The 18414-nt window shown below is 35.9% G+C and overlaps 1 protein-coding gene and 1 pseudogene across 2 annotated transcripts in view; both read right to left on the reverse strand.

Annotated features, from left to right (window-relative positions):
- The window catches only part of LOC144438087 (uncharacterized), a 44481-nt pseudogene extending 30062 nt beyond the window's left edge, over positions 1-14419 (reverse strand). Inside the window, exons 1-4 of the transcript XR_013481024.1 lie at positions 14331-14419; positions 13134-13238; positions 10415-11546; positions 9882-9885 (exon numbers count right to left, since the gene is read on the reverse strand). The product of XR_013481024.1 is annotated as an uncharacterized LOC144438087 (transcript). The remainder of the gene's footprint in view (positions 1-9881; positions 9886-10414; positions 11547-13133; positions 13239-14330) is intronic.
- LOC144437469 (uncharacterized) lies at positions 4098-7467 on the reverse strand. The gene is made up of 3 exons (XM_078126412.1): positions 7367-7467; positions 6862-6966; positions 4098-5276 (listed from the first exon to the last, which is right to left on the reverse strand). Exons 2-3 carry the CDS (start codon positions 6962-6964, stop codon positions 4225-4227), a joined length of 1155 nt encoding a protein of 384 aa, XP_077982538.1. The 5' UTR covers positions 6965-6966; positions 7367-7467; the 3' UTR covers positions 4098-4224.
- Positions 14420-18414: the final 3995 nt, after the last annotated feature.

Raw genomic sequence — 18414 nt, forward strand, 5'->3', positions numbered from 1 at the left:
TGTTGCTTAGGGAGCTGCCTTGTTGCTAGGTATATTAGCATACATTTTTTGACATACGTAAGCATACACTGCTATCTTTGCAAAACATATTTGCATTTTGCTGTTGCTCAGAATGCTACAATTGCTAGGGCAAGTTGTCTTGAAATATATCTGCAGAATAACTCCTCTACAATACTTTGGCCCCCATTAACAAATAAGTTTTCGGGGTATAACTTCTGTGGTTTTGATATGGCCAGTATTAGGTAAAATCTACCCACCCCACCCAAACCCCCATGTCATGTTACCTGGGTACGGATTTCCCATACACAAATACCATAGACTCTATGGGGAAACACTGCCCATTTACCTCCTTTCTCCCTTTCTGTTACTGTGGTTCCCCAATCTTAGCAAAAAGGAGAACTTTTCCATAAAAATTCATATATTCAGACCAAAGGCATATTTTTGACCCAAAACTCACGTCTCTTATACAATCCATTTCATACAAAAATTTCTATTTCTACGCCCTCACCAAATACTATAGCATGGCAATCAGTCTGGCAGGTTTTGACATTAAGTTGTTGAAATACACACACAACATATATACACACATTTCACCATGCCTTTAGTAACACTGAAGCATTTCGTCATGTAAAATCATGAAGACTCTCCTCAAGAGCACACATTTTATGAAAATATCTCTTTCCTGGAGTGGCATTCCCCTTATAAGTTATAATTGTTTACATACACACACATACATTTGTACATCAATACATACACACTCACCATTCCTTTAGCATACTGAACCAGCTCAGTTGTGCTAAAAGGGACTTTCACTGTCTAATTCAAATCCGATACTACTGACTCACAAATTTCTGCAAACAACAAACTTGTCATCAAGTCAATATGATACAATGGAATGGGTGGTGTTATGTATAAATTACTACAACATACCTTTGTCAGAGAGTGTGTTATTCTCAAGTCGGTAAAGTAACACTTGATATGCTTCATTCAAGTCTCGTTCATATAGGCTGAATACCAACTCTTCATTGTCCATTTCTGATTCAGAAAGCAAATGCAATTTAGTGACTGTTTAGTACAAAGACAAAAGATTGTATATGTTGACCACTAGGGGCGCTGTGTCATGGTGGGGAGAATGCGTACTTCAGCATGCAAATTGTCCGTGTCTGTATGTTGCAACAGTATGGACCCATTAACAGAGGCTTGCGGGACGCCGTGCTGACGTAGTTACCCTTAGAAAGCAGATGTTGACTGTTTAAATAATGTTTGTTGGTGATCGGACCGTAATGATTACTGTAGTCTGTAGTGTACAATAAATTCAAGGTGGACGTGCTCTTTATCAGGCGGGTACGCGGGTCTTGATTGTTCACTTTCGTCAATTTTGTCCATATATTCACTGTCAAATTACTTTACCTGATGATTAAGTACCTACCTAGAGTTTATCTTGTCTAGAAAGTGATTGGAGAGTGCCCCAGGATTGATTATCCGCACAGTGCAGTCCACAGACAGTGTCTATGTTGTCGTACCAGAGACACCAACCAAAATCTTTACTAATAAGTCGTGTCATCGCTCATGCGCACATTGGTATTGTTTGTCTCACGTCTGTTTGGTTAGATTGGTACATGTACACTAACTGAATTGAAAAAAATTAGACTCCACGAAAACGCTTCACCACACGGCAAAACATCGGGAGTGTCATTTGAATCATAATTTTATGAGAACACTTTGTTGAAATATGAACCTCATGTTGTTGTTTTGACATTGTAATAATTTGATATATTTTACCATAGACCCTCCCTCCACCATGGTGGAGGGACTGTGATTTAAACTAGCTGTAGGAGAGGGCGCACAATCAAAACGTGTCGCTGCGTTTATTAAGGTTCCGTTCATTAGTACAGCTGGTGGGATGGGTGAGAGAATGGGGAGGGCGGGGAACCTGAAATTTTGCGTCACTGTTATTAGAGGTGACGCAATTTCTTTAAATTTCGCCACTGTCTTTGATAAACAAATGAATAGAATACACATTTATTTGATAAAATCATGAAGTATGGTTTATTATTATCTTAGCATGTATACCACACAATTCAGTTTGAATAAAAGTGCCAATGGCGTTGAAGCATAACTGTTGACAGTAAACTGTAATTCTCTGTATTGATAATGTGGTCTTGTTGCTAGGTATATTTATATTTGCAATCATGTGGGTGTGATCTTATTGCCAGGCATATCTACATAATTCATTTACTTTCCTGTCACTAGTGCTATTTGGGCATTATACGTCATTGTTTACCTGTTGCTATGGGCATGGTCATGATGCTTAGGGCATTTACATGTTTAAAATAATGTTTATTCAAACGCATTATCCATTGTTATATTTGTATTTTTTTTAAAAACACTATCATTTGACTGTTGCTAAGGGCATGCTCACGGTTGCTATGTAAGTATGACACACTCACAATTTGCAGACTAACACTTTTAGAATCATTACCAAATTTCATCCCCAGTAATTTGAGAGGTAAAGTTCAATACCAAAATCACTTGTATCAACTACAAGACAGACATACAGACAGACATACATACATACAGACAGACAGACAGACAGACAGACAGACAGACAGACAGACAGACAGACAGACAGACAGACAGACAGACAGACAGACAGACTGACTGACTGACTGACTGACAGGCATTTCACCTCAAACCAAACTGTGGTTCAGTTAGGTAGAGAATGTTTAAAATAAAATCCTGTGTTACTCGCACACACTTTATTACATTATGTTAAGAACCCATAAAAATGTTAATGCATTAATTAGATCAATTTAAACAATCATTTCTGTACACTCCTGTCTAAATATTCCTGAGACATAACACCAAAACAATCATTGGAGTTTTTTTACCAAAAATGACATTTTCGTACCCAAATCACACATCTGTGATACAATCATTTTGCTTTGAATTTCCCAACTCGACACCACATGTAATGTTCCTACCAAATACCAAGTCAATCGGTTGAACAGTTTTTGAGTTTCAGTTGTTCACACACACACACACACACACACACACACACACACACACACACACCATGCCTATAGCACTACTAAACTTCATTAGTTTAGTTATTGCGACAATTGGCAATTGGTCTTCTGAAATGTATGACATCTTTGAAAGTCTAGTTATTGATGAGTTGATTCCATGTAATACTGGGATTGTCAGGTTCTGTAAACATTTGAATTGTACTGAAAACTGGTATATGCATGTTCGTAACAAACCGAAATTACGCACGTACAGTATCTTTAAAAGAACACATTGCCGTGAAAATTATTTAGATTTAGATTTGTCAAGAGCTGAACGTTCTCTTTTTGTTCAGTTACGAATAGGAATACTTCCACTCAGGATTGAAACATGTCGTTTTAGGGGCGAGGTGTTACATACTCGCCTCTGTGTGTTCTGTAATGCAAATTCAATTGAGGATGAATCTCACTTTTTATTTCACTGTTCATTCTATCATGATTTAAGAACACATTTTTACAATATTATACTTGAGTCTAATCCAAATTTTGTAAACTTTAATGAGACTGAGAAGTGGAACTTTATAATGATCAATATGCCTAGAGCAACTTGTAAATTTATTCACAAAGCTTACACCAGAAGGTGTAATCATCTTTATATAACAGTGTAGTATGTTACTTTTCTTTACTTGCTATGACTGTCCTCTTTGCACCCCTTATTTTTAAGTGCTTTATAAGAGTAATTCAGTTTTGTAGTGACTAATAAGCCTGGTGGATGGGTGATGTGTTTGCATTCTGATATTGTTATTGCCAATTTGTAAAATGTATATCACATGTCACTATAATAAACAACCTTATACTATGCCAATAAAAAATCTGGCTTTAGATGATTTCCTGCAAATTTCCTTCAAGGTATCCTGCAAGCGATCATTCCATAGTGTCCATAGAGTAAAAAAAATATGGACAACCTTTTACAGTATAATCATGACCAACTGGGAATTACATATGAATGTGTTTTTTTTCATTTGTATAAATTCTCCTATGTAATTTCATATCATGACACAAATATGGTTTATGATCTGTATGGAGTCTCATATGAACATTTCGATTATTTCCTTGATGAAATCTTTTTATTACGCTCCTTACATACAAAAAGTCTTTGCTTTGTATAGATTCCCATGTGTTTGTTCAGATTACCAATTTGAACAAAACTTTTACCACACTACTTACATACAAATGGCCTTTCCTTTGTATGGATTCTCATGTGTACTTTCAAAGTACCACTGTGAGCAAAACTTTTACCACACTCTTTACATACAAATGGTCTTTCGTTTGTGTGGATTCTCATGTGTACTTTCAGATGACTATTTTGAGTAAAACGTTTCCTACACTCCTTACATACAAATGGTCTTTCATTTGTATGGATTCTCATGTGTACTTTCAAATCAATACTTTGAGTAAAACTTTTACCACACTCCTTACATACAAATGGTCTTTCATTTGTGTGGATTCTCATGTGTACTTTCAGACGACTATTTTGAGTAAAACGTTGACCACACTCCTTACATACAAATGGTCTTTCATTTGTATGGATTCTCATGTGGACTTTCAAATCACTACTTAAAGTAAAACTTTTACCACACTCCTTACATACAAATGGTCTTTCATTTGTGTGGATTCTCATGTGTACTTTCAAATAATATTTATGACAAAACCTTTTACCACAATCAGTACATACAAATGGTCTTTCCTTAGTATGGATTCTAATGTGTACTTTCAGATTACTATTTTGAGTAAAACTTTTACCACACTCCTTACATACAAATGGTCTTTCCTTAGTATGGATTCTCATGTGTACTTTCAGATTACTATTTTGAGTAAAACTTTTACCACACTCCTTACATACAAATTGTCTTTCCTTAGTATGGATTCTCATGTGTACTTTCAAATTATATTTACAACAAAACCTTTTACAACAATCAGTACATACAAATGGCCTTTCATTTTTATGGTTTCCATTGTCATCTCCTGTAGCACTGGACCCTAAAGAATGCTCCTCAGAGTCTGACAGAGTCTGTTCATTGCTAATAATATCACAATTTCCACATGTCATTGTATTTTCTGGAGAATTCTGGCTCTTATTGGTCACTAACACATCACAGTCACTTCTTGTACTATACTCTATGCAATGCTCCTCAGAGTCTTCTTCAACCATGACTTCATCCAATGTAACAAGTCCATGTTGACAAAGACAATCTATTACCATGAATTTATCTGTTAACACAAAAAATAAAGGTGTCAGTCATGTGACTCACTGATCATAAATCTAAATTAACATTTTATGAATATTATGATTGTCAATAATTTTAAAAAGGCAGTGATCATCTGAAGACTATATGTTACTAACAAAGCTTGTCCATATATGTGATTTATATGAATGCAAAAATGTAATGAAACAACCAAGATCCGGAACATCTCATAGCACATGTAAACAATGCCCAGGTAGACAAGCATATGACATTAGAAGGATAGAAGAAACTAAATGGTACTGTGCTGTGTAAGTCTTACCCATGGAGATGGACTAAATAACACTATAGTGCACTGCATTTCTGCTATATGTCAAGAAGATTCCTTTCAAGCAGTTGAAATGACAGACGGACAGAAAAAAAAGAATTCTGCATGCTTAATAATCCATTTTGTAATTTACCTATGTCGACTCTGAACCAAGTTTGTATTGATCTGAAGTAAAGATCCCAAGAACACCTTTACATTTGTTGGCAAATAATTGAAAAAGTACCAATGGTGTTGTAGCACAATTGTACAATTCCTGATTACACCCTGTTATCTTTGCAATATATACCATTGCATTATTTGGCACTTTCTGTGTGTGTGCATGGCCTTGCTGCTAAGCACATAATAACACACCCAAATTTTACTGTTGCTTAGGGAGCTGCCTTGTAGCTAGCTATATTAGCATACATTTTTTGACAAAGGTTAGCATACACTGCTATCTTTGCAAAACATATTTGCATTTAGCTGTTGCTAAGAATGCTACAATTGCTAGGGCAAGTTGTCTTGAAAAATATCTGCAGAATAACTCCTCTACAATATTTTGGCCCCCATTAACAAATAAGTTTTCGGGGTATAACTTCTGTGGTTTTGATATGGCCAGTATTAGGTAAAATCTACCCACCCCACCCAAACCCCCATGTCATGTTACCTGGGTACGGATTTCCCATACAAAATTACCATAGACTCTATAGGGAAACACTGCCATTTACCTCCTTTCTCCCTTTCTGTTACTGTGGTTCCCCAATCTTAGCAAAACGCTGACCTTTTCCATAAAAATTCATATATTCAGACCAAAGGCATATTTTTGACCCAAAACTCACGTCTCTTATACAATCCATTTCATACAAAAATTTCTATCTCTACACCCTCACCAAATACTATAGCATGGCAATCAGTCTGGCAGGCTTTGACATTAAGTTGTTGAAATACACACACAACATAGATACACACATTTCACCATGCCTTTAGTAATACTGAAGCATTTCGTCATGTAAAATCATGAAGACTCTCCTCAAGAGCACACATTTTATGAAAATATCTCTTTCCTGGAGTGGCATTCCCCTTATAAGTTATAATTGTTTACATACACACGTACATTTGTACATCAATACATACACACTCACCATTCCTTTAGCATACTGAACCAGCTCAGTTGTGCTAAAAGGGACTTTCACTGTCTAATTCAAATCCGATACTACTGACTCACAAATTTCTGCAAACAACAAACTTGTCATCAAGTCAATATGATACAATGGAATGGGTGGTGTTATGTATTACTACAACATACCTTTGTCAGAGAGTGTGTTATTCTCAAGTCGGTAAAGTAACACTTGATATGCTTTATTCAAGTATCGTTCATATAGGCTGAATACCAACTCTTCATTGTCCATTTCTGATTCAGAAAGCAAATGCAATTTAGTGACTGTTTAGTACAAAGACAAAAGATTGTATATTTTGACCACTAGGGGCGCCGTGTCATGGTGGGGAGAATACGTACTTCAGCATGCAAATTGTCCGTGTCTGTATGTTGCAACAGTATGGACCCATTAACAGAGGCTTGCGGGACGCCGTGCTGACGTAGTTACCCTTAGAAAGCAGATGTTGACTGTTTACTAATACATAATGTTTATTGGTGAACTGACCCGTCATGATTACTGTAGTCTGTAGTGTACAATAAATTCAAGGTGGACGTGCTCTTTATCAGGCGGGTACGCGGGCTTGATTGTTCACTTTCGTCAATTTTGTCCATATATTCACTGTCAAATTACTTTACCTGATGATTAAGTACCTACCTAGAGTTTATCTTGTCTAGAAAGTGATTGGAGAGTGCCCCAGGATTGATTATCCGCACAGTGCAGTCCACAGACAGTGTCTATGTTGTCGTACCAGAGACGCCAACCAAAATCTTTACTAATAAGTCGTGTCATCGCTCATGCGCACATTGGTATTGTTTGTCTCACGTCTGTTTGGTTAGATTGGTACATGTACACTAACTGAATTGAAAAAATTTAGACTCCACGAAAACGCTTCACCACACGGCAAAACATCGGGAGTGTCATTTGAATCATAATTTTATGAGAACACTGTGTTGAAATATGAACCTCATGTTGTTGTTTGACATTGTAATAATTTGATATATTTTACCATACACCCTCCCTCCACCATGGTGGAGGGGCTGTGATTTAAACTAGCTGAGGGCGCACAATCAAAACGAGTCTCTGCGTTTGTTAAGGTTCCGTTCATTAGTACAACGGGTGGGATGGGTGAGAGAATGGGGAGGGCGGGGAACCTGAAATTTTGCGTCACTGTTATTAGAGGTGACGCAATTTCTTTAAATTTCGCCACTGTCTTTGATAAACAAATGAATAGAATACACATTTGATAAAATCATGAATATGGTTTATTAATATCTTAGAATGTATACCAAACATTTCAGTTTTAATAACACACACACACACACACACACACACACACACAGACACACACACACACACCATGCCTATAGCACTACTAAACTTCATTAGTTTACTTATATTGGCAATTGGTCTTCTGAAATGTATGACATCTTTGAAAGTCTAGATATTGATGAGTTCATGCCATGTAATACTGGGATTGTCAGGTTACGTAAACATTTGAATTGTACTGAAAATTGGTATATGCATGTTCGTAACAAACCGAAATTACGCACGTACAGTATCTTTAAAAGAACATATCACCGTGAAAATTATTTAGATTTAGATTTGTCGAGAGCTGAACGTTCTCTTTTTGTTCAGTTACGAATAGGAATACTTCCACTCAGGATTGAAACAGGTCGTTTTAGGGGCGAGGTGTTACATACTCGCCTGTGTGTGTGTGTTATGTAATGCAGATTCAATTGAGGATGAATCTCACTTTTTATTTCACTGTTCATTCTATCCTGATTCAAGAACACATTTTACAATATTATACTTGAGTCTAATCCAAATTTTGTAAACTTTAATGAGACTGAGAAATGGAACTTTATAATGATCAATATGCCTAGAGCAACTTGTAAATTTATTCACAAAGCTTACACCAGAAGGTGTAATCATCTTTATATAACAATGAATTATGTTACTTTTCTTTACTTGTTATGACTGTCCTCTTTGCACCCCTTATTTTTAAGTGCTTTATACGAGCAATTCAGTTTTGTAGTGACTAATAAGCCTGGTGGGCTGGGTGATGTGTTTTCTTTCTGATATTGTTCTTGCCAATTTGTAAAATGGATATCACATGTCACTATAATAAACAACCTTATAATATGCCAATAAAAAATCCGGCTCGAGATAATTTCCTGCAAATTTCCTTCAAGGTAACCTGCAAGCGATCATTCCATAGTGTCCATAGAGTAAAAAAAAATATGGACAACCTTTTACAGAATAATTATGACGTCTGATAAACTAAACTCTGGCCAACTGGGTATTACATATGAATGATTTTTTTTCATTTGTATAAATTCTCCTATGTAATTTCATATCATGACACAAATATGGTTTATGATCTGTATGGAGTCTCATATGAACATTTCGATTATTTCCTTGATGAAATCTTTTTATCACGCTCCTTACATACAAATAGTCTTTGCTTTGCATAGATTCCCATGTGTTTGTTCAGATTACCAATTTGAACAAAACTTTTACCACACTACTTACATACAAATAGTCTTTCATTTGTGTGGATTCTCATGTGTACTTTCAAATGACTACTTTGAGTAAAACTTTTACCACACTCCTTACATAAAAATTGTCTTTCCTTTGTATGGATTCTCATGTGTACTTTCAGATTACTATTTTCAGTAAAACGTTGACCACACTCCTTACATACAAATGGTCTTTCCTTTGTATTGATTCTCATGTGTACTTTCAGATTACTATTTTCAGTAAAACGTTGACCACACTACTTACATACAAATGGTCTTTCATTTGTGTGGATTCTCATGTGTACTTTCAAATGATCACTTTGAGTAAAACTTTTACCACACTCCTTACATACAAATGGTCTTTCATTTGTATGGATTCTCATGTGTACTTTCAGAGCACCACTTTGATTAAAACTTTTACCACACTCCTTACATACAAATGGTCTTTCATTTGTATGGATTCTCATGTGTACTTTCAAATGACCACTATGATTAAAACTTTTATCACACTCCTTACATACAAATGGTCTTTCATTTGTATGGATTCTCATGTGTACTTTCAAAGCACCACTGTGAGTAAAACGTTTACTACACTCCTTACATACAAATGGTCTTTCATTTGTATGGATTCTCGTGTAGTTTCAAATTACCACTCTGAACAAAACATTTATCACACTCCTTACATACAAATGGTCTTTCATTTGTATGGATTCTCATGTGTACTTTCAAATGATCACTTTGAGTAAAACTTTTACCACACTCCTTACATACAAATGGTCTTTCATTTGTATGGATTCTCATGTGTTCTTTCAAATCACGACTTTCAGTAAAACTTTTACCACACTCCTTACATACAAATGGTCTTTCATTTGTGTGGATTCTCATGTGTACTTTCAAATAATATTTATGACAAAACCTTTCACCACAATCAGTACATACAAATGGTCTTTCCTTAGTATGGATTCTAATGTGTACTTTCAGATTACTATTTTGAGTAAAACTTTTACCACACTCCTTACATGCAAATGGTCTTTCCTTAGTATGGATTCTCATGTGTACTTTCAGATTACTATTTTGAGTAAAACTTTTACCACACTCCTTACATAAAAATTGTCTTTCCTTTGTATGGATTCTCATGTGTACTTTCAGATTACTATTTTCAGTAAAACGTTGACCACACTACTTACATACAAATGGTCTTTCATTTGTGTGGATTCTCATGTGTACTTTCAAATGATCACTTTGAGTAAAACTTTTACCACACTCCTTACATACAAATGGTCTTTCATTTGTATGGATTCTCATGTGTACTTTCAGAGCACCACTTTGATTAAAACTTTTACCACACTCCTTACATACAAATGGTCTTTCATTTGTATGGATTCTCATGTGTACTTTCAAATGACCACTATGATTAAAACTTTTATCACACTCCTTACATACAAATGGTCTTTCATTTGTGTGGATTCTCATGTGTACTTTCAAAGCACCACTGTGAGTAAAACGTTTACTACACTCCTTACATACAAATGGTCTTTCATTTGTATGGATTCTCATGTGTACTTTCAAATGATCACTTTGAGTAAAACTTTTACCACACTCCTTACATACAAATGGTCTTTCATTTGTATGGATTCTCATGTGTTCTTTCAAATGACCACTTTGAATAAAACTTTTACCACATTCCTTACATACAAATGGTCTTTCATTTGTATGGATTCTCATGTGGACTTTCAAATCACGACTTTCAGTAAAACTTTTACCACACTCCTTACATACAAATGGTCTTTCATTTGTGTGGATTCTCATGTGTACTTTCAAATAATATTTATGACAAAACCTTTTACCACAATCAGTACATACAAATGGTCTTTCCTTAGTATGGATTCTAATGTGTACTTTCAGATTACTATTTTGAGTAAAACTTTTACCACACTCCTTACATGCAAATGGTCTTTCCTTAGTATGGATTCTCATGTGTACTTTCAAATTATATTTACAACAAAACCTTTTACAACAATCAGTACATACAAATGGCCTTTCATTTTTATGGTTTCCATTGTCATCTCCTGTAGCACTGGACCCTAAACAATGCTCCTCAGAGTCTGACAGAGTCTGTTCATTGCTAATAATATCACAATTTCCACATGTCATTGTATTTTCTGGAGAATTCTGGCTCTTATTGGTCACTAACACATCACAGTCACTTCTTGTACTATACTCTATGCAATGCTCCTCAGAGTCTTCTTCAACCATGACTTCATCCAATGTAACAAGTCCATGTTGACAAAGACAATCTATTACCATGAATTTATCTGTTAACACAAAAAATAAAGGTGTTAGTCATGTGACTCACTGATCATAAATCTAAATTAACATTTTATGAATATTATGATTGTCATTAATTTTAAAAAGGCAGTGATCATCTGAAGACTATATGTTACTAACAAAGCTTGTCCATATATGTGATTTATATGAATGCAAAAATGTAATGAAACAACCAAGATCCGGAACAACTCATAGCACATGTAAATAATGCCCAGGTAGACAAGCATATGACATTAGAAGGATAGAAGAAACTAAATGGTACTGTGCTGTGTAAGTCTTACCCATGGAGATGGACTAAATAACACTATAGTGCACTGCATTTCTGCTATATGTCAAGAAGATTCCTTTCAAGCAGTTGAAATGACAGACGGACAGAAAAAAAAAGAATTCTGCATGCTTAATAATCCATTTTGTAATTTACCTATGTCGACTCTGAACCAAGTTTGTATTGATCTGAAGTAAAGATCCCAAGAACACCTTTACATTTGTTGGCAAATAATTGAAAAATAGTACCAATGGTGTTGTAGCACAATTGTACAATTCCTGATTACACCCTGTTATCTTTACAATATATACCATTGCATTATTTGGCACTTTCTGTGTGTGTGCATGGCCTTGCTGCTAAGCACATAATAACACACCCAAATTTTACTGTTGCTTAGGGAGCTGCCTTGTTGCTAGCTATATTAGCATACATTTTTTGACATACGTAAGCATACACTGCTATCTTTGCAAAACATATTTGCATTTTGCTGTTGCTAAGAATGCTACAATTGCTAGGGCAAGTTTCTTGAAAAATATCTGCAGAATAACTCCTCTACAATATTTTGGCCCCCATTAACAAATAAGTTTTCGGGGTATAACTTCTGTGGTTTTGATATGGCCAGTATTAGGTAAAATCTACCCACCCCACCCAAACCCCCATGTCATGTTACCTGGGTACGGATTTCCCATACAAAATTACCATAGACTCTATAGGGAAACACTGCCATTTACCTCCTTTCTCCCTTTCTGTTACTGTGGTTCCCCAATCTTAGCAAAAAGGAGAACTTTTCCATAAAAATTCATATATTCAGACCAAAGGCATATTTTTGACCCAAAACTCACATCTCTTATACAATCCATTTCATACAAAAATTTCTATTTCTACACCCTCACCAAATACTATAGCATGGCAATCAGTCTGGCAGGCTTTGACATTAAGTTGTTGAAATACACACACAACATAGATACACACATTTCACCATGCCTTTAGTAATACTGAAGCATTTCGTTATGTAAAATCATGAAGACTCTCCTAAAGAGCACACATTTTATGAAAATATCTCTTTCCTGGAGTGGCATTCCCCTTATAAGTTATAATTGTTTACATACACACGTACATTTGTACATCAATACATACACACTCACCATTCCTTTAGCATACTGAACCAGCTCAGTTGTGCTAAAAGGGAGTTTCACTGTCTAATTCAAATCCGATACTGCTGACTCACAAATTTCTGCAAACAACAAACTTGTCATCAAGTCAATATGATACAATGGAATGGGTGGTGTTATGTATTACTACAACATACCTTTGTCAGAGAGTGTGTTATTCTCAAGTCGGTAAAGTAACACTTGATATGCTTTATTCAAGTCTCGTTCATATAGGCTGAATTCCAACTCTTCATTGTCCATTTCTGATTCAGAAAGCAAATGCAATTTAGTGACTGTTTAGTACAAAGACAAAAGATTGTATATTTTGACCACTAGGGGCGCTGTGTCATGGTGGGGAGAATACGTACTTCAGCATGCAAATTGTCCGTGTCTGTATGTTGCAACAGTATGGACCCATTAACAGAGGCTTGCGGGACGCCGTGCTGACGTAGTTACCCTTAGAAAGCAGATGTTGACTGTTTACTAATACATAATGTTTATTGGTGAACTGACCCGTCATGATTACTGTAGTCTGTAGTGTACAATAAATTCAAGGTGGACGTGCTCTTATCAGGCGGGTACGCGCGGTCCTACTAATTTATGCCCGAGACTGCCCGGACGCTGCCCGGGCCAAATGTAGGAATCTTTTTGCTGTTCTTGGTGCAGATTACTGCTTTTAAACCAAAACAAATCTTTGTCGCAGCAAAAATCAGAGTGTGAAGAGTTGAAAACACCGTTTTTACACACAACAAAATCCACGACCAAGTGATCTTATTTCAGGACGGCATTTTGATAGTCACACTCGACCATTCTACGATAGGGGTGCCAGGAAAGTTAACTTTGACGTGTGTAAGAACACATGCATGTTTGTGACACAAATATTTCACCATCCTTTTGTAATTACACAGAAAGTCTCTTGGCAAACATCCACGACTGTTGACAGTTTCTATATCGGGCGTTGCATGCAGTACTAAAAACTTTTCCGCCCATGCTATAACTCCTGCAACCCCTCCTACAAAATGGTCGAGTCTTGAGTACAAGATGGCGTTCAGTTTACTGAGTTAGTAGTGCAGGAACAGGGGTGCAATGTTTGTGTGATAAAACGGTGTTTTAAGCATTTACAAATCTACTTTTGCGTGATAGTAATTATGTTATATCTGTAGTGTGGAAATCTGTGATTAAAATGGTAAGAACACTTCTACTTTGGGCCCGGGCAGTCCCGGGCAATGTACGGGCAGTCCCGGGCATAAATTAGTACTAGTAGGACCCGGTACGCGGGTCTTGATTGTTCACTTTCGTCAATTTTGTCCATATATTCACTGTCAAATTACTTTACCTGATGATTAAGTACCTACCTAGAGTTTATCTTGTCTAGAAAGTGATTGGAGAGGGCCCCAGGATTGATTATCCGCACAGTGCAGTCCACAGACAGTGTCTATGTTGTCGTACCAGAGACGCCAACCAAAATCTTTACTAATAAGTCGTGTCATCGCTCATGCGCACATTGGTATTGTTTGTCTCACGTCTGTTTGGTTAGATTGGTACATGTACACTAACTGAATTGAAAAAAATTAGACTCCACGAATACGCTTCACCACAGGGCAAAACATCGGGAGTGTCATTTGAATCATAATTTTATGAGAATACTGTGTTGAAATATGAACCTCATGTTGTTGTTTTGACATTGTAATAATTTGATATATTTTACCATAGACCCTCCCTCCACCATGGTGGAGGGGCTGTGATTTAAACTAGCTGTAGGAGAGGGCGCACAATCAAAACGTGTCTCTGCGTTTATTAAGGTTCCGTTCATTAGTACAGCGGGTGGGATGGGTGAGAGAATGGGGAGGGCGGGGAACCTGAAATTTTGCGTCACTGTTATTGGAGGTGACGCAATTTCTTTAAATTTCGCCATGTCTTTGATAAACAAATGAATAGAATACACATTTGATAAAATCATGAATATGGTTTATTAATATCTTAACATGTATACCAAACATTTTAGTTTTAATAAAAGTGCCAATGGCGTTGAAGCATAACTGTTGACAGTAAACTGTAATTTTCTGTATTGATAATGTGGTCTTGTTGCTAGGTATATTTATATTTGCAATCATGTGGGTGTGATCTTATTGCCAGGCATATCTACATAATTCATTTACTTTCCTGTCACTAGTGCTATTTGGGCATTATACGTCATTGTTTACATGTTGCTATGGGCATGGTCATGATGCTTAGGGCATTTACATGTTTAAAATAATGTTTATTCAAATGCATTATCCATTGTTATATTTGTATTTAAAAAACCACTATCATTTGACTGTTGCTAAGGGCATGCTCACGGTTGCTATGTAAGTATGACACACTCACAATTTGCAGACTAACACTTTTAGAATCATTACCAAATTTCATCCCCCAGTAATTTGAGAGGTAAAGTTCAATACCAAAATCACTTGTATCAACTACAAGACAGACAGACAGACAGACAGACAGACAGACAGACAGACAGACAGACAGACAAACATACAGAATGACTAACTGACTAACTGGCTGACTGACTGACTGACAGACGGGCATTTCACCTCAAACCAAACTGTGGTTCAGTTAGGTAGAGAACGTTTATAAGAAAAATCCTGTGTTACTGGCACACACTTTAATACATTATATTGAGAACCCATAAAAATGTTAATGGATTAATTAGATCAATCATTTCTGTGCGCTCCTGTCTAAATATTCCTGAGACATATCACCAAAACAATCATTGGAGTTTGTTTTTTTTTACCAAAAATGACATTTTCTGACCCAAATCACACATCTGTGATACAATCATTTTACTTTCAATTTCCCAACTCGACACCACATGTAATGTTCCTACCAAATACCAAGTCAATCGGTCAGACAGTTTTTGAGTTTCAGTTGTTCACACACACACACACACACACACACACACACACACACACACACACACACACACACACACACACACCATGCCTATAGCACTACTAAACTTCATTAGTTTAGTTATATTGGCAATTGGTCTTCTGAAATGTATGACATCTTTGAAAGTCTAGATATTGATGAGTTGATTCCATGTAATACTGGGATTGTCAGGTTACGTAAACATTTGAATTGTACTGAAAACTGGTATATGCATGTTCGTAATAAACCGAAATTACGCACGTACAGTATCTTTAAAAGAACACATCGCCGTGAAAATTATTTATATTTAGATTTGTCAAGAGCTGAACGTTCTCTTTTTGTTCAGTTACGAGTAGGAATACTTCCACTCAGGATTGAAACAGGTCGTTTTAGGGGCGAGGTGTTACATACTCGCCTGTGTGTGTTATGTAATGCAAATTCAATTTGATTTTTTAGATTTATTGATTTGATTTATTGATTTCACCAGGAAAAAAAACATACATAACAAATAAATTAACAAAATATATCAATTAAATATATTAAATATATAAATTAAGTCAAAGAATATTCAATCAAATACATCAGTAATTACATGGACCTGGTGGGGGTTGTAGAAATAGTTCTACAGAACTAGGATGAATCTCACTTTTTATTTCACTGTTCATTCTATCATGATTTAAGAACACATTTTTACAATATTATACTTGAGTCTAATCCAAATTTTCTAAACTTTAATGAGACTGAGAAATGGAACTTTATAATGATCAATATGCCTAGAGCAACTTGTAAATTTATTCACAAAGCTTACACCAGAAGGTGTAATCATCTTTATATAACAGTGTAGTATGTTACTTTTCTTTACTTGTTATGACTGTCCTCTTTGCACCCCTTATTTTTAAGTGCTTTATACGAGTAATTCAGTTTTGTAGTGACTAATAAGCCCGGTGGGCTGGGTGATGTGTTTGCTTTCTGATATTGTTATTGCCAATTTGTAAAATGTATATCACATGTCACTATAATAAACAACCTTATACTATGCCAATAGACAAGCGACCTATCGGTCAGAATAGCTCCGCTGTTTTTTTTTTATTTTATTTTTTATTTTGGTGACGTAGAAGTGGTTCAGTTCTTCAGCTCTTCACTATGCAGTTTTGTTTTAGCGATGCAATAAAGTGGTTAGTGGTTCATATGATGTCTCACTATAAAACACATGTTACACAGAAGTTGGTAATGTATTGTACTTTTATACCATAGTCACCATTTTTATAACAAAAATCTACTGTTATGAAAAATTGCACAAAATCTCAGAAAAAAAATGACTGGGAAATGCACACAAGAAAAAGAAAAATAAGAGGAATTTGAGGTTGGCTATAAATAATTCCAGTGTCAGCTTTAACCCTGGAAAATTTTAATGATAAATGAAATAAACTAGGGATCTAAAATAATTTTGAGGCAATTTGAATTTCAATTTTCTAACAAATTTACCCAGTCAACAACATTCAACTTGTACAAGTTGTAGTAGATATATATAGGGAAGAAATCTTAGTTTCCGGACGGCAACAATCCCCGCCAAGTACCCGAAAGAGAGTCATTCTCAGCCATACGTTACAGTGGTAACACTCATTCATGTTCTATTACCTTTCATAAAGAAAACACAACGAAATGGTTGAAGTGATCTTTTTTTTATTTCTTTTCATCACAACAACAAAATCTGCGTGATCAAAAGTGTTGTAAACTAAACCAGAAAGAATTATCGGACTGGCTAAACTTCCCAATGAACTGGAGTAAGGTCCAAGTCCAAGTAAGCCTCGATAGTACTATAGTACGTGAGAAAATCGTCTCAAACTAGCGATACAACTTTCAAAATATAACTTGACATGTCTTCATTTGTTAGAGTTATACAATCCAAGACGCGTTTTCACTCGAAAACAACAATTCTGTGAATAATGACACTCTGAACGCAGCGATTTCTCGGACGATGTTACCACTGTAACGTATGGCTGACAACGACTTGCTTCCGGGTTAGTCCCTCGTGCATCCGGGTACCTGGGATTGTCGCCGTACGGAAACTAAGAAAGATGGCGATTAATACATACATCGTCTGATATTTTAATTTACAGTGTTTCTTGTGACCGGCGCCTGTCAGCAGACTCGGCCATTTTTTCATCATTCCATTGTATTTAAACCTTGTACTTGACATTTCGCAATATTTATAATTCTCAACAAAATACCTCAACATGCCTCACTTCGCTCGTACTCAAAGCAGCCCCTCGCGGTATGATCACTGATGACATGACGAGAGAGAACCTTTTCGGATTTACATGTAAAACGGGGAAAGATACGCAAAATGTAATGCAAAGTCTGAAGCCAAATTAAAGTTGTAATTATTTTAATTATTTTTACTTGCCAAATATTTGCATTTTGGAAATGGCAAGACACGTTCATGTCGTTTAACTTTACATGTGACTGTCGGCCAATAAACAAAGTTTGGTTGATTCACAGTCCGCAGTTAGACTGCTCTTG

The sequence above is a fragment of the Glandiceps talaboti genome, chromosome 7 (assembly GCF_964340395.1).
Source record: "Glandiceps talaboti chromosome 7, keGlaTala1.1, whole genome shotgun sequence".
Classification (NCBI taxonomy): domain Eukaryota; kingdom Metazoa; phylum Hemichordata; class Enteropneusta; family Spengelidae; genus Glandiceps; species Glandiceps talaboti.

Bases quoted from the DNA above. Each gene is read 5' to 3' on its own strand.
- LOC144437469 (XM_078126412.1), bottom strand. From the start codon at position 6,964: ATGGACAATGAAGAGTTGGTATTCAGCCTATATGAACGATACTTGAAT. The intron at 5,277-6,861 runs GTATGTTGTAGT...TTGTGTTAACAG, and splicing joins TAACACACTCTCTGACAAAG to ATAAATTCATGGTAATAGAT.